The sequence below is a fragment of the Syngnathus typhle genome, linkage group LG15 (genome assembly GCF_033458585.1).
Source record: "Syngnathus typhle isolate RoL2023-S1 ecotype Sweden linkage group LG15, RoL_Styp_1.0, whole genome shotgun sequence".
In the NCBI taxonomy this organism is placed as follows: Eukaryota; Metazoa; Chordata; class Actinopteri; order Syngnathiformes; family Syngnathidae; genus Syngnathus; species Syngnathus typhle.
The window spans coordinates 4,362,278-4,390,218 of NC_083752.1; the positions used below are offsets into that span (position 1 = coordinate 4,362,278).

Genomic DNA, 27,941 nt, shown 5'->3' on the forward strand with positions numbered 1-27,941 from the left:
TTACGTAGCTATAAATATTGTAAAACAAATTATGATTAATTCAATTATTAATATTATATTATTATTTGAAACGGAACTGAAATAAGAAAAGTGTTTTGTGAAAAAAAAAATTCACATTAACTTTACAAAATAAACAAAACATTGCAGTTTTGGGGGGAATGATTTAGCGAACACACCGCTTTGTCCTTGCAGGTACATAAATAAACACTATTACAAAATTCAACTGTCTCTAAAGAGAAACACTGACAATCGCAGTAAATTGCAAATATTTATAAATGATGCTTTTCATAGATGTTTGAAGGTATATTAAGTAAACTTAAGCTTGTGCATCTAACTAAACAAGGGCAGTTTACTTTGACCTGTCAGGATATGAAGCGACAAATGCAGCGCAGCCTAGTCTGCCCAGCGTTCACTGCCCGTTACCCGCGGATTTCCATAAAACAATTCCACACGTTCCTTCCTACCGATCCCATGCCCCTTCTTTGGTGAACTCTCCAAATATGAGGTGAGTGCTAATATTTTTTGGGCAAATCAATATGCGTAGGTATATCCGATTCAAGTGCTCCGGTATACGATGAAAATCTGCTTTGCAAGATGGCGACGTGGTTGCGAATTCAAAGGTGAAATACGGGTAAGTTAGCTTGCTAGCGACAACAATAACAATAATAACAACAACACCGCCTTAAATAGCCTGCTCGTATTTTTGGAGATCTACAATCGGGTACGGTTGTTGGTGATTTATTATTTGAGCCTTGCGATATGCTTGGTAGTGGGGCCACCCCCTCAAATGAGCGTCAGATGTAATGAGTATGCTATCAAAGTAGGACGGTAAACATTTTGCAATGTCACTTACATGTAAAGCATTGCGACAGGGGGTTAAATTTAAACACTAACGACAAGCAGTTAAAAACGTCACCGAGAAGCTATGGCTAAAGCTAACATAATATACGCACCATTCGGAGATGAGGCGACTTCCAAACTACTTCAACGATTGAGCGTATACCGCTAAAAGTGATTTCAGTGAGCACACTTCAAAATACAACGTGAAAAAGATTTTATTGATAACGTGAAAGGTTAGCATCTTATTGAAGCGGTTAGCATGTCCCGTCTAATTGGTTGAATTTAATGTTTAAAAGGACGGTGCTCGTTTTAGAAGCAGGAAGTCGCAAGGAAGAGCAAAGGATTTGTATTGTTTGAGGAATCCGCAAGCAAGGTACTGAGGTGCATCATTGAAACAATTTGCTTTTCCAGTTTTAACACTCATCCAAGTACACTACATACACTTGTTGGACATTCCAGTTAATGCAAATAGACAGCCGATGGAATTTTTGCACAGTGCGGTGTTGCGCAAACTTCACATCTATCCATTGATTTTTTCTTTTTTTCTTTCTTCTAATAACGCTTGTCCTGTCCTGAGCTGGAGCATAACCCTGCTGACTTTGGGTGAGATGTTATGTGGAACTAGCAGGTCACCAATGACACCTTAAATATCCTGAATTAGCATATTACTATATAACAATTCTCATTAAAATCTTTTGTTACCCTGTTGTTATGGTACGTGTGTAAAAAAAGTTGCCGTATTGAAAGCAGTTTATTCCTTCGTCCCCCCCCCCCCCCCCCCAAAAAAAAAAAGTGATCTTGAAGTCTACTTTGTGTTGTGTCTTAATCACGACCATCAATATCCATGTTGCGTGCTTCTTCTGGCCTAGTTTCCTCTTGTCGTTTGCTTCGTCACGTCTGACACAGAATGACCCGTCTGGCACTGACACAATAACTGAGATGCTTCAAACTGACTCACAGAACTATTTTTGTACTGTCTGTCCATGTCCAACAACTTTGGGTGAAACGCTTTTTTCCATTTAAAAATTCATCCCCATCAAAACACCCTAGAAAATGGAACACACAAACATTTTTGGAATGAAGGCAAGGTTATAACATTAGACAGGCTGAAGGACATCCTGTTGCTTTCTATACATTTCTGACAAACAAATTCAATCTAGGCTGATATCAAATGAAGTTGATTCAATTAGAGCGCTGTGTCCAACCCCCCCCCCCCCACACACAGGAAGGCCGATGTGTCGTACATGTCCTCCTGTGCCCTGCAGCTGCCGACTAAATCTAGCCGTTTCTTTTCATACGGCTTTTGTTCAGATCAGAAATGTTTGACAAGTCTAAATATGGCAGTTGGATCTGGTTGTAATTAGATTCCGAAGCCTCCATTGATCATGATCAAGAATAATTGAGTTCTACACCTAAATCCATTCTTCTCCCACACAGGAGATGGACTTTTATCTCATCAGTGTTCCGTGTATCATTTGGATTGTAAACATCTAAATCTGCCTTTTTGCTGTCTGTCCGCCTATAGGTGGTTTGTATCCTGCAACATGGTGTAGCTCAGTCTCCAGTGAAGCAGAAGCGGCCCACTTGCACTGAGTCAGGATGTCCAGCAGCTCTGGCTATCCCCCTAGCCAGGGGAGCTTCAGCAGCGAGCAGAGCCGCTACCCATCCCATTCTGTCCAGTACACATTCAGCGGCACGCGGCACCAACAAGTAAGACTTTGCTGCTGAATTTGGCTTACAGTAGAATCTTTTGTGTCGTGGTGCTTTTCGTCCAAATGATATTATCTACCCTGTGACTCTGCAACGTAATATGATTTAGTATTTGTGTGCTGTTACTCGTGCAAATAAAAAATAAATTGGATTGTTATTGCTGATTATGTTACATTTAAAATCCACTCTGTTGTTTGTCCTGGTTTAAATAAATAAAGTGAGTATTGGACGCATGTCCCAGTAACTTTGGAGGCTTGGTTTCGTAGAAGCTTACTTCCACAGAACGTTTTGAGTCTTGTTTGCTTAGATCTGGAACAAAAGTGGAGTTTGGTAATATTTCCTGTAACTGCGTTTGCTTGTTCAGGTTTTTGTGGAGGTCGTGGAATGCTGATAACTGTTGTGTGCTTTTCAGTTTATTTTTACAAAAAAACAACTGGTGAATAAGTTCTAATTAATATTTATAATTATTTGCATTTGTGGTAAATCTTCAGGAAATGCTCGATTTTGTTAAAGGACATATATATTTTGAAAACTATGCAGTAAATGTCTTTTTTGTTTTTTTTTGTCTCGTTAATTTTTACTCGACTAAAAGTCTTAGCATTTTACTCTTATTTAAATGGCCATATGGGAGTTCTCCCCAAATTCCCAGAAGCTAGCACGCCCCTGGTTTCAATAATATAGTGTATGGTATGTGCATGGCTTAATGTAACTCATTATTTCATTGTTGCAGATTTCAAAATGTTCCCAACTGCTTCCCAGTGATTGTTTTCTTATGACTGTATGTACGTTCGAGTTTGCGTGAACAGGAAGTCCATTGTAGCCTATATTGTGTCAGAACACAGAAGTGAGATGAGCTCATCCCAGCTGTACGCTTATTCACAGTATCAATAATTCTATTTTCACATCCAAACATATGTCATATGTGATATCCTGTTGCTTTCAGGATTTTTCCGTCCCAGATTATCGTACTCACATGCAAGATCCGCAGGGTCGAAGAAGACCATCTTTACTATCGGAATTCCACCCTGGTACCGAAAGGTAATACTTTTGCCCTCGTACAATATAATCCACCTATCGGATCAGATTCATGCACCTCATGTATGCATCCCCCCCCCCCCCCCCCCCCTGTTGTGCAGGCCTCCAGAGAGACGGCATGGATACGAACAGCAGTTTCACTCCATCACTACTCAGTCGGAACATGAAGCCCTGGAGACCAAGCGCCCACGCATGGACTCTATTTCTGAGGCCCACATCACTCGTACCTCTTCTTCCGCTGGGAATATTCTCTTGCCCATGCACAATACACTACAGGATAGCCTTAGAGCCACTGTTGAGGTGAAAAAGGTAAGGTTCTCATGCCTGTGGGGATTTGCATTTTTCTCTTGCAGCTGCAAGGAGTTGTGTAACAAGATGATTTATTTTTGTTGTGTTACAATTCTGCAACCTGTGTTTTTCAATAAAGTTGATCTATTATTATTATTATTTTTTTGGGGTTTCCCCAGGAGTCGCCTTTCAGTGTGAAAGGGGAATGCCCTTCCCCAGGAGGACCTACGTTACACCTCGGGGAAGAACATGACGCGTCTCCTTCCAAGCTATCCAAGGAGGAGCTGATTCAGAGTATGGACCGGGTGGACAGAGAGATTGCTAAAGTGGAGCAGCAAATTTTCAAGTTGAAGAAAAAGCAAGTTAGTTGCCCACTTGGATTTCTTGTCTTCTTCAATACAAGTTTTAAAAGCACTCAAATATTTTCCGATGGAAAAAAGTGATGTAATCTGTCATTTGTTATTCCCTTTGCGTGTTTATCACCAATTATTTTTGAATAAGCAATAATATATATTATTTCAACAGCAAGAATGTGCCTAAATAAATGACTTTAATGATATTATCTACCTGTTTTAAATCCGGTTTGCTATCAATTTTGAAACTGTCCCTCATTTGATGGGAATGTCGGATCAACTGTGCTATGAAAGAGAAAATGTTTAATTGATGCATTTCAGGAACCGCTCAGTTCAACCCTGTAACCTGTCGGCGTACATAACCTTTAGCTTGTAAACATTGACCAACCAAACAGTCATCAGTTCAGCTTGTCTGGAGCCATCAGCGTGACCTCAGTGGCTGAACTTTTGAGTTTTTGCATTTTATACCTCAACCAGCATGCGTGAGTGACTAATTTGATTGTGCATGCATGTTTTGCCCTTGTCAGAGGTTAAGGTCATACCAGGACAGAAGGGAAAGCAACTGCTGCATGTTATTTGGTGTACTTTTCTGAACTTGCTGTTTTGTTTTTTCCTTTTTTTCTTGTCACTGTTGTCTCCTAGCAACAACTGGAGGAGGAAGCAGCAAAGCCTGTGGAGCCAGAAAAGCCAGTGACCCCTCCCCCAGTGGAACATAAACACCGCAGCATAGTCCAAATCATCTACGATGAGAACAGGGTGAGTTGTCATGTTTTGAATTCCGAGACGTATTAACCCGCCCACAGATTTGACCTTTACGAACTGACTCTGGGACAAAGCGGCACTGGCATACCTTCTGCATTTTATCAACAAGTGTGATATTTAAGAGAGAGAAGAAAAAGGAAAATCAGTCTTCATGTTTATTTATTTCAGTTAGATCTTATCCGTCGTGAAGAAGTTTGAAATGAAGCGCACTGACAGACTGCTGTGTGTTTGGGCTGATCAGGCGGAAAGGTTATTATAGTTCATATCTGTCACATGACATTGTGGGCAGACACGCCTTTCCTCCCCGCCGGCGGTTAACCCTTTAGACTGTTCTTTTTTTGGTCGTTTTTTTTTTTTTTTTTTTGTGTGTCGCAGATCTCTACCGAGTTATCATTTTTTGGGTTGTTTTGCCCGGACCATGAATTCTATTTAAAAATAGATAAGACCATATTTCACTCTGATGCTCATTCTCACAATGTGTGCAAATCAGAGATAAAGAGAGACCTTTTAAAAAGACATTTAAAACAAATAGTTTTACCTCTCCCACAAGCTTTAAACTCAGCATTGCCTTGCAATTTGAGGAACAACTTACATAGACATAGTTGTTTATATGATCGTTTGACTTCACGTAATGTTGCTTGCTCTGTATTTTTAACCTTCTAGAAAAAAGCGGAAGAGGCCCACAAGATACTGGAAGGCCTCGGACCCAAGGTTGAACTGGTATGACAGAGCATTTTGTAATTTCTAGCTCATTAGTCATTTAGAAATGACCATGTGAATAATTAACCATGACTTTCTCTTCTGTTTGCCCTGCCTAGCCGCTGTACAATCAACCGTCAGACACAAAAGTCTACCACGAAAACATAAAAACGTGAGTATCCTCGTTATGATCACAAACGAAATACAAGCACACATATGTGGAATAGGAAAGATCTCAACGGGTGAAAGTGTTAATCTCCGTCTGATAAAACTCGCGTGACCATTCAGTGCAATCGGATTTGTCCAGTCACCTGATTGAAATTGGCTCACAGAGATAGTAAAAGAAAGACTGGATGTTATTGTGTAACTTTTTTGTGCTTTAAAAAAAAACGGTGTTCCATGACTTATCTAATGTGCCTTGCAAGACATGGTTTCAAATTTTTACCATTCTCCAACAATCGGCACCTTGCAAGACATGGTTTCAAATTTTTACCATTCTCCAACAATCGGCACCTTGCAAGACATGGTTTCAAATTTTTACCATTCGCCAACAATCGGCACCTTTTGTGTCAACTTGTATGCCCGCAAACATTCTTGGCTGTTGAGAATTTATAGTCTAATCTTCTCGAGTATTTTTACGAGCACACAAACAAAGATATTCGTTTTTGTTTTGCCTTTTTTTGTCGCTTAACATAACGAAACCGAAAATAACAAATGTGTTGTTTCTCCTATAGCAATCAGGTCATGAGGAAGAAGCTGATTCTATTTTTTAAGAGGCGGAACCATGCCCGTAAACAAAGGGTAAGCAAGTCTGCTTTTATTAAGCATTTTTGGGAAATCCAGTTTTTTTTTTTCTTTGCATAACCAATCCAGACTTTTTTTTTGGAAGATGAAAATTGGTTGGATGATTCGGCATTACACAAGAGCAATGAGGTCAATCACAATGACATGCTTGTGCTCCAAACTGTTCCTAGAAGTTGCCAAACACAACTGATGGCTCCTCCCATTTTAAATGACTATTTTCAAAAGCTCCATGTTTAAATAGAAATGCACGGTGGATTTGACGTCAGGACTAATTTGAAAATCAGTCAATTAAATGTTGCACGTCGGAGTCCATTAGTAGTTCTAAACAAAGCTACTGATCATCCATCTGTCCATTGTCTATGCTCATACTTTTTTCCGGTTATGGGAGTGCTAAAGCCAATTCCAGTTGATTTAGTGTAATAAATGTGCTCCTTGAGGGTTCTTCTATTTGTATTTGTTTTGCTTTGTTTTAGTTGGTCTCAAACCAAATGCTTGGACAAATTGATGTCATAGTTAAGTTGCCACGAAACTCGACAACTAATTTGTTTCTATACAGAGGAACGCTCTGGCTCCACAACTGTTGCCCTTGTCCGTAAACAGTAACGCAATTATATCGGAAAGTCATCACATGGATGTCCTTTTCTCTACCGTAGCACCCGGATGCTTCAGTGACTATGACAGCCTTTTGGAATTTGCGGCCTTATGCCAAGAGAGTTGTTTGTTTCTGGGTCCAGTTTGGAAAATTCAAAAATGGACATTATTTTAAAGCAGTGTATTTTTTGCCGTGTAGATTACAAAACCTTGCTCACAATGTACGCAAAACCTATTTACCCTGCACTCTGTTTCCCTCATTCCATTGTTTCCCATTGTCATTGTCCATTTTTAAGGCCCGCGGCGCAGTCTTTTGATTTACTTTTATGGCCTCTCTTCAGGAACAGAAGATCTGCCAACGTTATGACCAGCTGATGGAAGCTTGGGAGAAAAAGGTGGAGCGCATGGAGAACAATCCCAGGCGCAAAGCCAAGGAGAGCCGAACACGGGAGTATTATGAAAGGCAATTCCCTGAGATCCGGAAGCAGAGAGAGCAGCAGGAGCGCTTCCAGAGGTGAAAAGCCTTAGATACTCGCTAACCTTTAACAATACAGCCATTTTTGCCATTTGGGGCTTTGCACCCGTTTGCCTCCAGACTTCCCCTTCCCGATAGTGTCGTGTTCACAAGAAAGGGGTGGAGATGTTTTCATACCGACTGAAGCACATAATTGGCTTTGGGGAATACAAATTGCTGGACTGCTTTAAATTTGATTGGCTTAATGGTTGCCACATCCCCCACACACTTGAATAAAACATAATCTCCCCTTGTGTAGTTGAATGAGAAATGACATGTAGCACAGGGCTTCTTCAACTAAAACAATAATGGAACAGCCGTGAAATGAGATTGTGTCCGGAAGTCCTTCGACGTAAGCGTCATGTAAGGATTTAATCACAACCAGATGAGTTTCCATGTTGTGTAAAATCAACAAGTGATCTTCAAGAAAGAAATATAAAATAAAATGTCATTTCACACATTATATGCCTCTTCCTTTTTCTAGGGTCGGCCAGAGAGGAACAGGACTCTCTGCGACAATCGCTAGAAGCGAGCATGAGATTTCGGAAATTATTGACGGTCTTTCTGAGCAGGAGGTGGGTAATGTCATTTTAGGTTTTTTTTTTTTTTGTATTAGTGTGGTGTTGACTAATTATGTGTCATCTTTTATGACCTGCATACTGCGAGCTAAAATACAAATCAAGACTTTGTATTCATCCATATAATTTTTTTTCAATTGGTATTATTTGAAACTTACTATGATTCCGCAGAACAATGAAAAACAGATGAGACAGCTGTCAGTCATCCCTCCCATGATGTACGACTCGGAGCAAAGGCGAGTGAAGTTCATCAACATGAACGGCTTGATGGACGACCCCATGAAGGTGTACAAAGCCCGACAGTTCATGAACGTTTGGACTGAACACGAAAAAGAAATCTTCAAAGACAAGTGAGTTTGTTTTGGTTTTATTACAGAATGCAGAATAATTATGAAATCATTTCGAATGCATTTCTTCTTTCTATGATTGTTTTTCCTCTTGGCAGGTTTGTCCAGCACCCAAAGAACTTTGGCTTGATCGCTTCCTATCTGGAAAGAAAGGTGAACAAGAGACAGTTAATATTACACATATGGGACATTTATAGAAGAGACATGGAGTCCGAGCCCATGCTTGAATAATTGAGAGTCAGTATCATGTGTGCCTGCTTTCCTTTCATTTTCAGTGTGTCGCTGACTGTGTGCTGTACTACTACTTGACCAAGAAGAACAACAATTACAAGACGCTAGTGAGACGCAACTACGGGAGACGGAGGGGAAGGAACCAGGTAATCCCGCCGATGTTTTTCTTATTCGCCCGTGTCGTAACCGACTGATAATACGGCAGCATTAAGGTGACGATAACATAGACGCCAAGTGTGATTGGGTTGATTTGATTCTGAATGGATTTTATTGTATTTGGTTTCATAAAAACTGATTTTCCCGATTTTCAAGGCAGCATTTATTACACTCGTAGTATTGAATGTCAACTTTTACACTATTTATAGGTGTTGACTTTGCAGTCAGTTATGCAGCTACATTTTTATTTATTTTCTGAAATGTACGAGCTAATTTGGAATCTTTACACAACTTGTCTTACCAAGCTATCATTATTTTTTTTTGAAAGTGACGAGCCATTTTTTATTTTTAAAGAAATGTAATTTAGCAGGAGATATAATGCATTGCTAATTCCATTCCATTAAAACTGAGTGAATTTAAGTTCAGTTGGACTTGCAACACATTTATTTTGAAAGGGCAGGAAGTGTGGAGAGAAAAAAAAAAAAAAAAAACCCATGCGCTGGAACAAGTTGAATTTAGGAGGGAGGTCGAACCCTCACGCGACAGACTCGGCGCTGCTTGCCAATCTACCGAGTGCTGCCGCTCTTGTTTTCCACTTCCTCATCTCCACGCTTCTCATGAGAAAGTTCCCCCTCCCCCCTGTGTGAAACGGCTCAGTTGGTACAGTCCAACCATCTGACAGGCCCCAAAACTCTCCGTGCTGCTGCGAGTGCCAATCAAAGAGGACTGCTTGAATGGGATTACCTTGAATGACCCGGCATAGATTAGTGCGTTCATGTGAGATGGACAATTCTTTTTGGCCGCTTAAGTGGCCTGATGGCACGCTTTCCCGGAATATCCGCGTCAGTGCCTTGGCCCGGCAGCCCTTCTAAGGAGCTCTGCTATGGTGCTGTCCTGCCCCTCTCTCACAGCTATGGAAGCACTGGAGGTTAGAGGCGCATTTACAGCCCCAGTAAGTTGCGGCTCATAGCATAGAGCATTTTATTGGCAACGAATCAGCTTGCAGGTATGTTTTCCTAGCTTTAAAAACACGCCCAATCACCATATTTCCTGTCTTGTGTTTTTCTGCCGGAGGTTTTGTTTTGCTCTGGCAATTCACAGCAGACATCTTGTGGCTTCTTGAAAGTCCAGCCTAGCTATATTTAGACCGACTTTCTAGGAAATATGCTACCAGGGGCTCGTCGTGAAATGTTGTCGCGCGTGCTCGTGTTGCAACAGGAGAACATGTTCAAGTTATTGCGAAAGTGGCGAATACGACCTGAGTGAAATTCGCTTTAATATTACGTCATCTCGAATGATTCGTTGACCTGTTTGATTTTTGGGGGGGGGGTCCTCTTCAATATTATTTAAGTTATGCTTGGCACAAATTATAATTACATGTCAGGTAGAAGAAAAATGTGGCTCATTGTTTTCCAAAGTGAAAGCGAATGTTGGCTTTTTTTTTTTTTTTAATCAACACAAAGTTCAGTCTACTTGCGTGAGTGATTCTACATATCTGATCATATTTACTGTTGAGAAGATGAGATTTCGAGCATTTGAACAATTTTAATTCAAACAAGGACCCTAAATAATTAATTGATTATTGAATATTTATCGATTAATCGGCCATCATAACATCTTTGCAACTTTGTAAATGCATATTGTCAAAATAACACTCTTAAATTCAGCTTGCGTTCGACTTTTTTCAGCACATCATTTCTGAAATTCAGTACTTTTTTTTTTTTTTTAGTGTTAATGCACTCCTTTTAGGATTTTTGCTAGTTGCAATAAGTTATTCGCTACTAAAGACTCGGCTGTGATGACATACTTTCCAAAAAGAAGCAGAACATGTGAATCAGCAAAAGTGAAAAATATTCAGTCCAGCTCGGAAAGGTCTTCATTTAAAAATACCGAACAACCACATCACCACAGAGTCTCCTCTTGTCTAACATCTGTGTAGAGGCCCTTTACAGACCCGTTGGAGAAGAAGCAGGAATGCCACGGTTCTTAACTGGCCTCCAAAGCAAACACATGAGCACTCATTGAGCCAACCAAAACAGCATCCCACTGAAGAACAAGTATTGTGAGAACATCTCCGTCTTTGAACAGACTGCAAAATATTTCTCAAGTGCCAAAGCAAAGACGCACGTATTGACAGGAAATTAGTCGAAAGGTAACGTGGTAGTCGAAGTTCTATATTAACCTGCAATCCCAGCAACCGGCCTTATATACAGAGCAAAGCAATGTTGTTCTGAAGAACCAGCACGACAATCCCCGATCAGACATCTGCTAGCTGTGATAGTGTCCAACGTCGCTTTGAAAACGTCCAGGTATCTCTCGTGGTTTGTTATCTAACGGACCAATTGAAGATTGGCCAAAAAACATAAACGTATGGCCAGGCTTTGTTCACAATATAAAAATATTGAGATCCATGTGCATGATGTCAGTTTTAGTTTCAGAGTCCGGATTCCTTCTCTACTACTTTTTTTTGTCATTTCATGAAACAGAATTTGAAAGCTTTTCACAGAATCGCCTTGGAAATGAAATCTACATCACTCCCAACCAACAGTCATGGCTTCTATGAAGCTGTCTGTCGACAAGGGCGTTAGTTGTTAACCACACATCTTCAAGAGAGTTCCCCTGTTGGATTCAAACAAATCCCTGCCGTGCTCATCTGACACAAAAACAACCGAGCATTGACGTTTGGAAACGCTTGTGTAGGCATAAACACTGAATGAGACGGAACGAGAATAATACTTCTTACCAAACGCTTGAATAATTCATGCCATCCACTGAAGTGCATGAAGGTATCGACGACAGTAGTGTTGGCAGGCTGGTGATTTTTTATTTTTTTTTGTTTGCAAAGAAAGAAAATTAAAGAGTATGTGGTGGGAAGGTACTGAATAAATTCTTAGCAATGGATTCACCTTAAAAGAATCACAAACAAATGCATGTTTTATATTATTTAAAAGCAAACTTGTTTAACCCTCTTTTTTTTTTTTTTTTTTTTTTTGTCGCAGCAAATAACACGCCCCGCGCAAGAAGAGAAGTCCGAAGATAAAACCGAAGAGGAAAAATCGGAGAAGTCTGAGAAAAAAGAAGACGAAGAAAAGAAGGACGAGGAAGAGAAAGATGAAAAGGAGGAGTCAAGGTGATTAGTGAAAATACTGCATTGTGCTTTTCCAGAGTCCAGAAAAAATACACTTTTTTTTTTTGTGTTCATACTACACAAGCATAAATTCTTGGTTTTATTGTCTTTTAAGCCTCTAATAAAGATGTCGCGGCGGGGATAGTGCAGGCCCTGTATTTGCTGAGTCGACCGGGGCTCAATTTTTCTTTCCAAGCAGTCTCTAAAAGCTGTTTTTTCCTCCTCGAAAACCGCAGGGACATTGGCAAGGACAAAGACAAGTGTGACGGTGGGGAGGACGAGGACGGGAAGGAGCAAAACACGCCGCGTGGCAGGAAGACTGCCAACAGCCAGGGCCGACGTAAGGGAAGGATCACCACACGCTCCATGGCCAATGAGGCTGCCACTATGGCGGCGGAGGAAGCACCTCCCTCTGCTTCGGAGGCTGCCGTGCCAGATCCTCCGCAGATCCCTAAATCTGACACAGCTCAGAAGTCCATTAAGGAACCTAGCAAGCCGCCGACTTCAGTAGCGTCACTGGATACAAAAGGTGAACACGCTTGAGTAAACTCTGATTATCAGGAGCAAATGTGAGGGTGTGAAGAATGGCAGCAGACGTTGGGTTGCTGTCTTTTTCTTGAAGTCAACACAACCCTGAACGCAGTGTTGTCGATCCATCACCATGGCAGTGCGCTGCTCGAGCTGTTGTTACGCTACTCGGTCACACTTCTTCAATTTCACCCTCATAAGGTCGTCACTCCAATGGGTGACCTCATCGGTTCTCAGGTATCCAGGACCTTATCCGTTCATCTTGTTTTGGCGCTAATCGGTATCGTCTGTTCAATGTTTTTGTAAGTCCGTTGTGTGACTTTTTGACATCTGCCGGAGCTCCACATCTTGTAATGTTACGCAAGGGCTGTCCTGTAAGGTGATTAATTGGCGTGCGTTCCGTGAACCCTCTGGCCGTGTTCCACGTGTCACCTGTAATCTCTCACGGTGAATAGTTTGGGGGATTTTTGTGTGTGGCGCTTGCAGCAACCACAATGCAGCACAAAGAAAGCAACAGTATGTGCCAGACAAGCTTAAGAAGCACAGAGTCTGCGGGGGCATGTCGGTTCATATTTTTGTTTGAAGTTGTAGTGGAGGGGGGGGGGTAGTGTGTCGTGAGGTGAGACGATCTGCTGGAGGCAGAAACCCAGCCTGTTTTTATAGCTCAGATCAATGGCCACCCAGCAGAGCATGTCACGGGGAGAACATGTGACTTTTGCCACCGGAGGTCCAAGCAAAGTCAAGCAGACTTGCATGTGATTCATGAAACTTATTGCAGGATTGGACGACTTTGGTTGGACCCGGCCAAGCAATGATAATTGCCCCCCCCCCCACGAGCGCACTGTAAATGCCAAGGGTTTATCTGCTTCTATTTATGTTTACACAGCTTCAGTCGACACTGACTGAGCCAGAGTTCACTTCAATGGTAGCAACTCACTTCTGTGAATTTGGCTTGTGTGTGTGTGTGTGTGTGTGGGGGGGGGGGGGGGGGCGTGACGAACTATGCAGCCATGTCAAGGCAAGTGGGAGTCTGTATCAGTCTGTGCGTCTGTTTGTATGACGATCCAAGGGTTGGGGACAGCGTGGCTGTTGTATCTTTTAGCCTCCATCCAAGGCCAGTCTCTCCTGTCTGGCTTGACATGATCTAAGGACCTCCCCTTGTGGATTATAGAGGCAGATGGCTTTTTTGGAGCTCCAGGGAAAGGAGGGAGAAAGTGCGAATGTGAGTGTGCGAGGTGGGGAACGACCTAGAGCGACAGTGGGAGTGAGAGGGAGTAGGTCTCAGCATCTTGTGAATGTAAACAGATTATTAGATTAGAGGCCATGAGAAGAAGCCGGCTGGAAAGAGGACAGCCTCTCTCTCTGCTCTCCCGCTCTCTCTCTCTTTCTCTCTCTCTCTCCCTTGCACCCATACGCTCCCGTCTATTCGTCTTGTCGGCGCTAATGGGGCCGGGTCTCTCTGCTTTCTCATTTAGCTGGTGTTGGTGAAACTGGAGAAACTTCTCGCTGGACCGAGGAGGAAATGGAGGTGGCCAAAAAAGGTAAAGACGATTGACTTTTATCTCACCGTCTTTCACTTCTTTCTGCGGCCCTTTTTTTTCCCTTTTTTTTTTTTTTTCAAACACTCCCGCAAGATAGAACGTGATTGCGAACCCGCGCAAGAATAAATGTGTGTGTGTGTCTCCCCCAACACAAAAAAGAAGCTTGGGCAAGTGCGTCAGCGCTCCAGAAAGGGTTTCGGGGTGTCTTATTTATTGATGGGATTTATTTAGCCAGACTGCTCAGCTGGTGTCTTGGAAATGCATTTATTCAGGCCACCCTTGAAGCACCAGAGCGTGACCGTTTTCTGCAAGGATCACTATCATTTATTAAAGTTCACATACAGTGAACAACAATATGCCATATGTCATTCAAATGTATTACTGTTCCTCTTTTTGGTTCATTTTAGCATATATATATATATCTCTTTCTTTTTTTTGACTGAATCAGAAGCTTTACGGATAATTTGCACGAATGAAAGTGTGTGTTTTTCAGACCTGTAATGAATTCCCTAGAGTCCATCGACTCAAGAAACCTGTTAACCTTTGCCCGTTGTACAATTAAGAGGGTTTGGAAATCACGTGCAGTAAATGTGCTTTGCCACCCTAACCGGTCATGCAAGTGAATTCTTATCTCCCTTACCAATAAAAGTTGCAGTCTGCTGCATTATTTATTCCTATTTTTATTCTTGGGAATTATATTAATTCCCAGAGTGGAAGGAAATTTGGCTCGGGAACAGGGAACTTGACAATAGAAGCTGTTTCGTAATTTGGGCAAAACTAATCAAATTATCGGATAATTGTTCTATTGTAAACAAATTATTCTATTTAGGGATTTCCTGATCATTGATAAAACATTTTTTAAAGTTACATGATCAGCCCCAAGTTGCAATCACGTGATTGGATCTGGATTCTGGTCTGTTGTTTTTCCATCAGGTTTAGTCGAGCATGGGCGAAACTGGACGGCCATCGCCAAAATGGTGGGCACCAAAAGTGAGGCGCAGTGCAAAAACTTCTATTTCAACTACAAGCGACGACACAATCTGGATAATCTACTCCAGCAGCATAAACAGGTAAGCTCATTTCTTGTTACCTGGTGTGGTATGCCATTGGAAGTACAACTACAAAAAGTCACTCTGATATCCAGGACACACGGCGGGCTCGTGCCGATAGGTCTCAAGGTGAAGGTCTTACCACAGCTTCGCCTGATGACGACGATGACAATGCAGACGACAGTGAAGGTTAGAGGCGAAGATGATGGAATGCATGGGCTGGCTTTCAACACGCGCTATGACATTTTTTGCTTTGGACTTTTATTACTGATTATCTCAACTAGGCCATGGGCTTTCCAGGGGAGGACATAAAATGGCTGATTTTGAGCTTTCATCAGTTCTAATTGCTGACAATAAAGTTAAAGATAAAGGTTTTGAGGATTTGACGCACCCTGACTGTGCATTTGATCATTCTCCCAATATTAGATTTTATATATATATAATATTAGCATTTATGTGATATGTTAAGATAAATATGTTTTAATACGATTAACATTCTAATAATAAGGTTGGTGTAAAAAAAAGCAGCGTTTTATCTCGTAACTTTGCGACCTTGATCTGGCAAACAACATAAAAGATAAGACATTGTTGTCACTTGCAGTCACGTGTGATATTTCTTGGAAAGAAAGGTGTGTAATGTCAAGTGGGAGCAGCTTGATGTTTGTTCAAGTGGGAGCAGCGCGATGTTTATTCAAACTGTTTGCAGTGCACGAAAATGTAATGTCAGGAAGTTTTACTCTCTTCATTCTCAATCTTTTCACATGTCAATTATTATATTAAGCATTTATTGACACGGTTTTCTTTTTTTCCCCCCTTCTTGCGTCTTGCAGGAGGCGACAATAGCTCTGATACAGAGAGTGCTCCTTCCCCCTCTCAAACGGACCCAACCAAGTCCGGTGAGAGCAAGAGATCCGAAAATGCTTCTGGAGATGCTCAGAGTTCCGATCAGGACACGGTCCCGGTCAGCAATGCTAAAACCTCGGACCCTTCATACGGAGGCCTGCGTGTCAAGGAAGAGAAAAGCCCAGAGGCTGAACTTGGTTCCCATGAGGAAAAGAGCAGAACGTCCTGCTCTGGTGTGATCCATCCAAAAACGGAACCCTTCGATATGGACATGAAAGCTGGAGAAGTTCAGGTTAAAATGGAGCCCGAGACCAAGGAGAAAGGAGAACACAGCGAGAGGCCGAAGGAGCTCCACTCGGATAATGACTCCAGCGCCACCTGCAGCGCTGATGAAGATGTGGAAGCAGAGCCTGAAAGACAAAGGTAAGGTTTATTCCACAAAGACTTCGCTTGACATCAAGTTCATGTTTGATGTCGCTTTCGCAGAATTCTTTCCATGGAGAAGCCGTCTTTGCTCAACCCTCCCGGCACCGTCCTGGTGTCCTCACCCAAGCAAAGTCCGCACAACATCCAGCAGATGCATCAGCGGGCAGCTGCCATTCCACCAATGGTGATCACATCAGAAGTAGGAAATGTTCTCGTCATGCTGCTTTTGCCAGAACATTTCTTCTATTTCTATCACAAGGTACCTGGACCTTATGGCCATAATCCAGTGCCCATCAGTGGTTTTGCCATGTTGCAACACCAGATCAAAGCAGCCCACGCGTCCGCTCACCAGGAGGAGAAGCAACGGCAAGACCAGGCTGACCTGGAGCGCAGATTGCCCTTCAATACTCGTAGCCCAAGTCTGATTGACAGAGATGGTAGGAGAACCGAAACCAGCCTCCATTTGGCCTACCTCTTGTTCAAGCTGCATGTGCCCCTGCTGTTTTTTTTTTGCAAGCGACCATTTATAGTGGATGCACATTTTTGGGCCTTGTTTGTGTTTGTTTGTGCCTTTTGGAGGAGAAAAAAAAAAAAAAAACTCGGGGTTGCTCTTGCTTGTTGTAATCCTGCTCAGCCCGAGTCCACACAAAGAAGGTGCTTTCTGACGGAAACACGAGGTGCTATGCTTGACATTGCCCTTGGATGAAGAAATGAGGCTGCAGGGGGGGGGGACCTTTGCTCTTGTGACTAGTCACCCATGTTTGCTGCTTCACGAGCAGTGAAGCCACTCCGCTGGCTGTGGAAGAGCTCCATGCAAAGCTTTTAGCACCCTTAAGTCAGAGTGCCGTAAAAGTGACACCGCTGTCAGCAAACCGCCGTGCTGTGAGACCACGGCTTCTGTTTTTCGCAAGTAGCCACGAATGCTATTTGCACCCTTTTTTTTTTTTTTTTTTTTATCTGGATGGCACTCAATGCTCCAGGGGCAATGAGTTCTCCTCCTTTTTTTTTTTTATTTTTTAAAAAGTGGTCGTCTTTGTCCTTATACCTGTGTACTGCAGGTAAGCCCCTAACCTACAATCCTTATGACATGATGTTGGCACTGGACCAAGATGCCCTTTTTGGTCGGCCAGGCTCTCCTTACAGACTGTCCCCCAGGAATCTAAGCAAGTCCTCACCCCAACCTGACCCCAACATCCCCAATGCTTTCCGCTACAATGTGCCGCCAGGTAAAAGCAAACATCTTCACCTCCCTCTCTAACCCTCCCTCCCTCCCTCCCCTGCTTTCTCAGATGCCTCCAAACCATTCCACTTTCTCCCGCTAATACTGTGTAACTCTTGTGAGACACAGTACCAGGAATATAAAGACATTTTTTTTTTAACCCTAACTTTCTAAAAAAATAAATACCTAGTATTGAGTGAGTGGACTCTGATAAGACACAAATATATCTTTGGGAGCAAATGAGTGAATCCACGGATGAAATGATCTTCATTTAGCTGCCTTTAGCTATGTGTTAGAATGTTAAAATTGAAGAAATACTGCGGCGCTTTTGAAGCCCCAAATTCTAGGCTCGGCAGCAATTGAGGACAGTACATGCGGTTCCATTTCACTCTTCTAAACGTGAATGTGAATTCGGAGACCATACGATGGCCCTGTACCATAACTGCATTTAGATCTTGTCTGCTGGGTCCAGGTTGAACTTTAAGTGTCATGTGATGCAGGCTTGTCAATAATGTTTAGAACTTCAGATGGTGTTTGTTTCTCCCCCCCCCCCCCCCCATAATGATAGTTGCATGTGTGTTGGTTTTCGTTCCATTGTGCAATTGATTTCTTGCACCATGGGATTGGGTGGTCTATGTCGTAACACCATCTCAAGGTTTTATGAACATTCTACCCGAAGATCTTTTTCCCCCTCGTCTTATGTGGATCACCAACATGATGCTATTCATGTTGCAAGAAGCCTGGCAGTTATTTTGGAAAAAAAAAAACTAAAACATGTACAGAGGCATGCTTTTGTGCACTATGCAGGATCTGTGTGGCATCCAGGATCACTTAAGTTTTCCCACATCACAATCCAGCAGGAGTTAGTGTTGCAGTGGTTGGAGCTGTGAAAGTAGTGTGGGGGAAAATGCACTTAGAGAAACTCTTGCATTAGCCACCATATTTTCTCTTTGGTCAGCTAAATGTTGGCTGGCACACAATAATGGAGCTGACTAAATATTGCAATGAGATGAGGTTGAACTTGTACGTATGGGCTCCTACATTTGATTGATCATGGTGTGGAAGACAACTAATGGATGTATATTAAAAAAAAAAAAAAAAGAGCATTGTCAAGGACATTCCTTGAAGCTATGTTTGAGCCATTACCACAAAATGGAATTTGCTAAATGACAATTTGAATCAAAGGTCGTCTGAAACTCAGCGAAAGTCACCATTTTTCCCCCCCTCTTCTAATATTCTCCATCAGTCCTTCATCCAGCCCCCAATCAGCTGATCCAGAGTCTGCCAGAGGGACCCCGGATGGCTTTCGGCAGACCCAGTCGACCTCCTAACATTCCCTCGCCGCCTCCTCTCATTCCAACCACCAAACCCACCGACAAACCGTCCTTCATTCACGGAGGCTCAATATCTCAGGTAAGAAGATTTGCCTTCATATATGTTTTCCTATTTTTCATCACATTCAAATATTTTCAACAATTTCTGACTTTTTCAAAAATGTCAATTTTGATCGTGGGATGTCTTTCGGCCATTTTTAGGGAACCCCGGGCACGTACCTGCCTTCGCATGCCATTTACGGGCCTGACGGGAGTAAGAACACAGTGGGCTCCATCTCTTTGGGTCTGCCTCGGCACCAAGATCCCAACAAGTCTGGTAGGCCAGTTACATATCTCGAATTCTGTCCATTGTCAGACTTTATTTGGAATAATTGGCAAACTGTTGTAAGGACTAAGTTAATGTATTTTTTTTTTTGCAGTTTCAACAATACACGATGGTAGAGGACATCCATCGAAAATTTGTGAGAACCTCACTTTCAGAGGATCAATCACTCAGGTAAAGAAGACACGAGATGACCAATGTGTTCCTTCTCATCTAGCTTGCATTATGTTTTATTTTTATTTATTTTTTTTAATTTTTTTTCATATTCAGGGCACACCAGCCCTTTCCCAATCAACTGTTGCTGCTGACCTGCTGAAGGGCACCATCACAAAACTAGCCACCGAAGATCTGAGTAACTCTGACAAGGCTCGGGACCAGCTGGCTAAAGGTCATGTTATTTATGAAGGCAAGAGTGGTCACATCCTCTCTTATGATGGTGAGTACTTTGACCAGGTTAATAAACAAGCGTGTGTGAGCAAATATAATTTACATCGTATTTGTTTTAAAAGCCATCAAAAACCCAAGGGAAACGACTCGTAGTCCCAGAACTAGCCATGACTTGAAACGGACTTATGAGATGATGGAGGTGCCCATCAGCAGAGGCCACCCTGGTAGGGAAGGAGCTCCATTTGAAGGTGCTCTGGTGCTATTTTACAAATGAATTATAAAGTGCAGTTTCTGTATTACTGTGACTTGAGTGTCTGTTTTTTTTGCATTCAGGTTTGATTAGCAGAGCTTTGCCCAGAGAAGGCCTCCATGGAGATTCTAAAGACCGACAAATAATCACCGGCTCCATCATGCAAGGTAACAAACGACCAATCTGCCTATTTGTCGGGCACGACGACCATGTTTTTTTTTCTTCGTCTTCATAGGAACACCAAGAACTGCCGCAGAAGCATACGAAGACGTTATCAAATACGGGAAACAGATTAAACGAGAGAGCCCACCTATCCGCTCCTTTGATGGGGGGATTGGCAAAGGAAAACCCTATGAGGGAGTCAACACCATTAAAGAGACTGGGCGCTCCATTCATGAAATCCCTAGACAGGACCAGTCTGGCCAGGATCTCAGGAAGACCCCTGACCTATCGGACAGGAGAGTCATAGAGGGTTCTATGTCTCAGGTTAGACGTTTTCAAATGGCGGATGGGCTTATCACTAATTCCCTTTTTTTTTTTTTTAATTTGATAACAATTGCCACATTAACATTTCTGACCACGAACTATGTTTCTCCTAGATGCACTCTCTGAACCAGCCTACGATCAAGCACAATGTTAAGTCCCTAATCACCAGTCCCAGTAAGCTCCCCCACAGCTTACCCCAACACGAGGTCATGGAAAGAAGCAAGTACGAGGAGAGCAAAGCAGTGCGCCACACCTCGGTGGTTAACTCCACCACCTCGGTCCTGCGCTCCACACACCAGGAAGCTGCAAAATCTCAGCTCAGCCCAGGCATGTACGAGGACGCCAATGCTCGTCGGACCCCTGTGAACTACAGCACCAGTTCTGTGAGCAGAGGTTCACCCATGCTGGGGCGTTCGTCAGATGGTATTTGTCAGCTATATTTTCAGTTTGGTCAATAGTACGTTGCATATGATACAAATGTCATGTGTCCCTCTCCTCCACAAAGGAACAAAATCTAGTTCACATGAAAGAAAGAACGCCATGACACCCACTCAGAGAGAAAGTGTCCCAGCCAAGTCCCCAGTAGCGGGAGGGGACCCCAGGGCTTCTCACAGCCCCTTTGACCCTCACCACAGGCCGGTTGTTCCAGGCGAAGTCTACCGAGCCCACCTGCCTCCACACCTCGACCCCAGTATTGCCTTCCACCGAGTGATTGATCCTGGTATTTTCTTTTGCCCTTCATTATTTTAAAGCGCTTGTTTGGTGCGGGGAAAACAAAATTTTATTTGAATCTTGTGTTCTATATTGTGTTGCAGCCTTCATGTTTCCCAGGCAACCGTCTCCAACTGGCTACCACAACACATACCAGCTCTACACCATGGAGAACACGCGGCAGACCATCCTCAACGATTACATCACTTCTCAGCAGATGCAAGTCATCCCTCGGCCCGACATGGCCCGTGGGGTGTCGCCGCGGGAACAACCTGTGTCTATCCCGTACCCAGCCGGAGCTCGAGGTATGGTTTTCCACCAGCTGGCCTTTTCTTAGCTGTAGAAGAGACCCCCGGTTGGGAGGGGCTGGAGTTTCCCCCCACTGGTGATGCTGTGACGTAGTCGTGGCTACCTTTTGCAGATGTCCGGAAGCAAATGACCTCGACACATTTTGCTTTGCGGCTGCACTTTTGTTTAACAATTGATAAGCGTGACTCAAATATTGCCTCATTGAGGTTGGCCATCTTTAAACTTGGTTGCAGCCCTGCTTACCTAAGCAGCGCCCAACTGTATTTGGGAGCACCGACCGATGGCGGGTGTAATCAGTGCTACGAAAGAAATGATTTGGTTTTGATTGTTCACCATTGGCCCTTTGCTTCTGTCTGTAAAAGGGATAATTGATCTAGCCCAGATGCCTCCAACTATCCTGTTGCCTCACCCCGGGGGAACAGGTACTCCCACTTTGGAACGCATCGCCTACCTCCCTGGAGCTCAGCCCCCTTTCACTACTAGGGCTTTCAACCCAACCTCCATATCGCCAGGTGAGGATTCCCTCCCCAATATCTACGCGCCCTTCCTTAATTTCCTCGCCACAATCTCATGGCCTGCTGACCTGCACAAGGGTGTCCAAGGTCAGCCCTCCCCAATCAGAGACCAAGTGTAATCAAAAGTCCTAAATGGTCCAGTCAAAAGCAGACCCTTTTTAATCATATGCGACTCTACGACAATTCGGGGAGGTTATTTGTGTGTGATGTCGTCATTTCACCCTCAGGTCACCAAGCCCACCTGGCTGCTGCAGCCGCCGCTGCCGCGAGTGTGGAGAGGGAGCGAGAACGTGACCGTGAGCAACAGGAGAAGGAACGGGAGAAAGAAAGGGAGCAGCGGGATCGAGAAATGCGCGAACGGGATCGGGAAAGAGAGCGAGCCAACGATTATATTCGCGGGAGTGAGTATTTGCGAGTGAATTAGACGAGTTACATTTAATTAGTGCTCTTTTCCTTACTAGCATGAATGTTCTTGTTCTGCTCACCACCCACAATATCAGCCAAACGGTTGACATTGTTCTAACCGTGTCATTTTTGATCAGGTGGAGTTGAGCAACCAGGCCGACCAGGAAGCCGAGGCTATCGGCACTCTCCTTCCCCTTCACTCAGAATGCAGGAAGTGGTTGTTCAGCAGCGACCGAGCATCTTTCAGGGCAAGAGTGTCATCACGTCTCTAATGTAAGTCGAGCCGGCTTGATCGGCTCTCAAATAAATGTATCTATTGGTTCGAAAATCTCTTTCTGAACCCCTTTTATTTTCAGGCCACATTCAGCGGCGGCAACAGCAGCGGCCCAGAGTAACTCTCGCTACAGTACGGCAGCTGACGCACTCGCTGCTTTGGTGGATATCGCAGCCTCGGCCCCACCCGTGGACGTGTCCAAAGCCAAGGAGAACAAACGGGACGAGCGCGATGACGAAATGTCTTCAGCGGCTCGGCGAGCACCGAGCATCACGGAACAGCAACAGGAGCCCGACAGGCGATCGGCACCGTACGGTGCTATGCCAGGAGGGAAGTCCCCCTCGGGGTACCCCGAGGGGGTTGGCGTTAAGGAGAAAGGGCCGCAAACCTCAAAGTCCCGCATTGAGGAAGAGCTTCGAACCCGTGGAAAAACAACCATCACGGCGGCTAACTTCATCGACGTCATCATCACCCGACAAATCGCCTCGGAAAAAGACACCAGAGAGCGAGGCTCTCAGAGCTCCGACTCCTCAAGTAGCTGTGAGTATATGAGAAGTTAAAAGTTTATTGTCTGTTGAGAAAGATAAATAGAACATTTGGTCATTTTCTTTTTTTTTTTGTAACCACCAGTCTCCTCAAACCGATACGACAATACTGGTGGTGGAACCATTGAAGTGATAAGCCCTGCTAGTTCCCCAGTCCATTCCCAACAGGAGAAAACGGACGAGGGGCAGCACACAGCAGGTATGGGACGCAGGCAGCCACTTTTATTTTTTGTTCTGTAACAAAACCTTCCGGATGACATTTGACAAAGCTCTGTTTTTCATAAGTGATGTCAATACATCATGTCAAGAAAGGATCTAGTAGTCCTTCAGAAGGCTGCTCATTGTTTGCGAGCCAAATTGTTTTGCAATTCTGATAAAAAAGGATATCAGAATATTATGGAAATAAACTAAAAAAAAAAAAAAGACAAATAATCCACTCAACCTATTTGAGAGAAAAATAACAACTCACAAAAAAAGAGCGAGAATAATCTCAATGACATGACGGCAACTTCTGTTTGTGAATGGAGGTCATTAATATGCTGTCAAGTACTTGAGTCCAATCAATGCTTTGCTTTACTCACTCCACAACTGCTCTGCTCCTCAACCTGATTAGCTGCCATGCGGGTTTACGACATGAGTCGATACCGGCCTTCGGCAGATCCGCCCCAGCCCAGTTCACAGCAGCCCCCTACGTCCCAGGCTGACAGCTATTCTCAAATCCCCAAGACGCATCGGGTCATGACCTTGGCAGACCACATTTCGGTAGGAAATGACTCGTGACATCATGGAAAGACAGTAAAGATCAAAAGTGACCTAGTTTTGTGATCTTCTTCCTGTGCTACGCAGCATATTATAACCCAGGACTTTGCTCGCAATCAAGACCCTCCTGCAGTTTCCTCGTCAGCCTCTGCCACATTCCAGAGCACGATGCCACTCGCGTCTTCGTCGAGTCGAGTCAAGGGTCCCAGCCGCTACAGCCCTGAAAATCAAATCCAGCCACCAAACCATCACCGTCCCTCCAGCAGGGTTTCTCCGGAGAACACTGCAGACAAACCCAGATCCAGGTACAGAAACTGAGCCAGCTATCACCCATAATTGTCACACTTTGCCTCAATCTTTGTCCCCCACTTTCTAGACCTGGTAAGTCTCCAGAGAGAGGTGGCAGACAGATGGAGAACTACGAACCCATCTCACCGCCACAGAGCTACCAAACCATGGATAAGCAGGAGACCGGTGGGCCTGCACCGCAAAGGCGAGAGACGGATACGTCCGAGATCAGGTTGGAGAGCTGGACAGATGAGATGCACGCTCTTGAAAGCCAGGAAAATGAATCCATGTCTGGTTGTTTGTTCAATTTCAAGGAATGACTCACGGTCCCCTGGCAGTGTCAGTTACCTGCCCTCCTTCTTCACCAAACTAGAGAACACTTCACCTATGGTGAAATCCAAAAAGCAGGAGATCTTTCGTAAGTTGAACTCCACATCTGGTGTTGGTGATTCTGACGTTGGTAAGTGGGGCTTCCTAAAAAACAAACTGTTGTCGTCTTCAAGCTCATCAACCGTGTTTTATGACTTGCGTGTTTCATTTTTGGGGGGATTTTCACGAGCTCGTTCTCCCTTTCAGGAAATGCTCAGCCAGGCACAGAGATTTTCAACTTGCCTGCTGTTACCAGCTCCAGTAAGTTGCAAAGATAGACGTGAATTTGACGATTATAGATAATCCATTTATATTGTTACGGGTGAGCCGACACAAAGACCATTCCTTTTGGTCTGGATCGACTTTTCTTCTTGTAGTTTATGTTGTATTGTGATTCCTAGGCAACATCAACCCTCGGAACCACTCCTTCAGTGACCCCGCCAATAACTTGGGCCTAGAAGACATCATCCGTAAAGCCTTAATGAGTAACTTGGAGGACCGAACGGAGGAGCACCAAGGTGCCATCAGCAACGCATCCAACACGAGCGGTGACACCCGCCAGGAGGCCAATCCTTCGCCGAGCATAGGTAGGTTAAGTTTCATTATTTATTCATCTCAATAAGTATTTTTGGTAATTACAAAGAAATGGATCAAATATATATATATTTTTAAATTTTTTCCAGGACTATTTGAGTTATCGTTACACATTTTTCAGGCAAAAAAAACTAACATGATGCTCCTCTACCACACCCACAGCGAAACAGAAGCAGGGCAAAGCAAACAGCCGTAAATCGAAGTCTCCTAACCTGGGTCAGGCCTATTCGGGAGGGGATCGCCCCTCCTCTGTGTCCTCCGTACACTCCGAGGGAGACTATCACAGACAAGCACAAGCCCAATCGCAATGGAGTTGGGATGACCGACCCTCCTCGGCAGGTCAGTCAGTCAGTCAGTCCATCGTGCCCATTTAAAGCATGCTGTCATTTGTGCACATGTTTAAAATGTTCTTTTTCTTTTGACAGGGTCCATGCAGTTCCCTTACAACCCGTTGACCATGCGCATAATGAGCAGCACGCCACCCACGTCAATATCTTCCCCCTCCATTCAGAGCCAGCAGCAGCAGCAGCAGCAGCAGCAGCAGCAGCCGCTTTCTGCTGGAGCTCCAGTGGGCCAACAGCGCGTGTGGCAGTCTCTGCTGTCAGAGCAATACGAGGCCCTGTCGGACAGCGATGACTGAGGCTGGTCCGCAAGAAGGGATTAAGAGAGACCCAGGATATGAGGTAGATCTCTTCCAACCCCTCCCAAGACACCAAAGTGACAAGTCGACAGAATGGTGTCCGGTTTCTTTTCTGGTGCTTCAGCGCCCCCAAGCGGAAAGTGAGTGTACAAGCAAGCCGACGATGGACTGGACCCTCCCAAACGAGCGTTTTGGTTTGGAAGCCTCCAGCCTCGTGCGGAACTAAACCCGACTAAGGGGATGACTTGTGATATAGTGAAGCTGAAATGTAAAAAGAGACTTTGTTTAATTTCTGTAAAGCTATAACTCATCTTCAAGAAAAATCATTGTATGTAAATAGAATAACCTTTTTGCAGTGTTTTTCTTAACTTGATTATTTCTTATTTTAATGTTGCTTTTAAATGGATCCATTCTAATGCAAAGTGAAGGTGTGTTATCTTTACTGCCCCCCCCCCCCCTCCTCCATCCCGCTCCTTCCCCAAACAGCGGCCACCTTAATGTGTGATTTCTTGCCTCGTGAGACACAACTGAGGTGGGCATGGTAGACATAAAAGAAAAATCTATTGCTCAAATTTAAAATAATTTTGGTTGTGTTCACACTGTGCACATGTGTGATTTTCGACAAAAATGTGGATGAAGGTCATCTCCCCTGACTGCATCCGTGACAGGGAAACGTCTCGAAGGCAACTCGCGAACACTGGTGTCGGAAAAAATAAAATATAGTTGAGAGTGGCAACATGATGCTCGTTCTGCCGTTTTCCATCATGTTCCAAATGTTCTCTAAAATTTTGTCACAGCTATGAATCGGTCTTGAATCATCAGTTTTGTTTCCTCCCCATATTTTTTTTTTTTTTTTAAATGTTTTTGCCATGCCTTGTGACTTGAGAAAAAAAAAAGGCAGCTTTAACTAATTTTCTCAGAGGTATTCTTCAGTGTTTGATATTTGTATTTGTTTCTCTAGTACCTTTTTTTTTTAAATACTTCTCAGAAACAATCCAAACGATAGAATGTCTTTCCAAATTCTGACCCACTTTACCAAACATTTTGGTCTGTGCCATTTTGCACTTTTTGCTTCATATCTATTGATAACAAAAGGTGTAGTACTTGAGTAATTGGTAATACTCGACAGCGTGCTTTTTTTTTTTTTTTGCTCAACACCATTCGCAGACCTTTTGTGTGTTAGTTGCTTCAGCATTCTGGGATCTTCACGTTGTAGTTTTACATGCTACCATATTATTATTGAGATTTCAAACTATGGCAGTTCTATTTCCATTGTGTTAAATAACAGGTATATAATTAAACTATCAACACCGCAGTGTCACCTTCAATTGTCACTTGGCTGTTTTTCCATCTTTGTTGTTCTTGTATCCGGTTCATCAAGTTTTTCAATTATTTGTCCCAGAATATGTTCAGATGGTTGTTTTTTTTTCTGACAGTTCCCCATTTTTGTTTTGTTTTGTGTCCTGTTTAGATGGGATGGTTGCTGTTTACAAAGGAAATGGCAGAAAATGTTTACAAACTTGAATTTGAAAAGAAAGATGACTTGAAGCCGAAAAAGAATTAGTGTCTTTTCAAGCTAGAAATCCCGTGTGACTTTTTTTTTTTTTTTGTCTTTTAAATTCAAACTTGAAAACGTATCCACTTTGATGTTGAAATGCAATGATTGTATGGCACAATGTCTTTCAGTTGGCTATTACGGGAGTTCAGACCAATCAAATAAAGTGGTTATTTTTTTTTCCACTGTGGTGAATTATCTTCACATGTGCAATTGAGAATCAACACGTCAGAAACACAGTACATATGATTTATTATTATTCGAAAAAGTGTCAAAGTTATTGAAGCAGCTTAGGTTGCAATCAAGTTCTTCTGCATTATTTATAGCAAGAAAAATAATGAAAATATTCCCCGTTAAAGCATTTTTGAACCAATGATGGTGAAGGACATATGTTTCTCATGCACTTTTAAAATTAATTGCGATTTAGGTTTTCAAGTTTCTTCTGTCCAGTTTTAGTTTGACAGTGTATCCTGTCATCACAGTGGATCCTTAAATCAGTAATACGGACATACGACGTTGTATATTTCGAGGTTACGAACGGCGCACAATAAAATATT

The 27,941-nt window shown here is 43.3% G+C and overlaps 1 protein-coding gene across 7 annotated transcripts; it reads left to right on the plus strand.

The window, feature by feature from the left end:
• The first annotated feature begins 346 nt into the window (after nt 1–346).
• On the plus strand, nt 347–27,567 carry ncor1 (nuclear receptor corepressor 1). Of its 7 annotated transcripts, XM_061298578.1 has the most exons (46): nt 348–505; nt 2,366–2,550; nt 3,494–3,588; nt 3,687–3,894; nt 4,053–4,235; nt 4,869–4,982; nt 5,652–5,708; nt 5,807–5,859; nt 6,422–6,488; nt 7,424–7,596; nt 8,081–8,171; nt 8,346–8,524; nt 8,620–8,674; nt 8,797–8,898; nt 11,908–12,038; nt 12,272–12,564; nt 14,039–14,104; nt 15,038–15,174; nt 15,249–15,342; nt 15,984–16,419; nt 16,483–16,606; nt 16,682–16,859; nt 17,481–17,648; nt 18,888–19,054; nt 19,177–19,291; nt 19,395–19,471; nt 19,568–19,733; nt 19,807–19,932; nt 20,018–20,101; nt 20,170–20,420; nt 20,534–20,843; nt 20,926–21,141; nt 21,236–21,436; nt 21,803–21,952; nt 22,183–22,356; nt 22,498–22,633; nt 22,717–23,174; nt 23,265–23,378; nt 23,793–23,941; nt 24,026–24,243; nt 24,315–24,458; nt 24,541–24,686; nt 24,803–24,856; nt 24,997–25,182; nt 25,352–25,528; nt 25,615–27,567. In XM_061298578.1, exons 2-46 carry the CDS (start codon nt 2,440–2,442, stop codon nt 25,827–25,829), a joined length of 7,149 nt encoding a protein of 2,382 aa, XP_061154562.1. In that variant the 5' UTR covers nt 348–505; nt 2,366–2,439; the 3' UTR covers nt 25,830–27,567. The 7 variants fall into 7 exon arrangements, with proteins under 7 accessions (XP_061154559.1, XP_061154561.1, XP_061154560.1 ...); XM_061298575.1 differs by having other exon boundaries at nt 347–505; nt 16,483–16,859; XM_061298577.1 differs by having other exon boundaries at nt 347–505; nt 16,483–16,859; nt 24,541–24,644.
• The last annotated feature ends 374 nt before the right edge of the window (nt 27,568–27,941 follow it).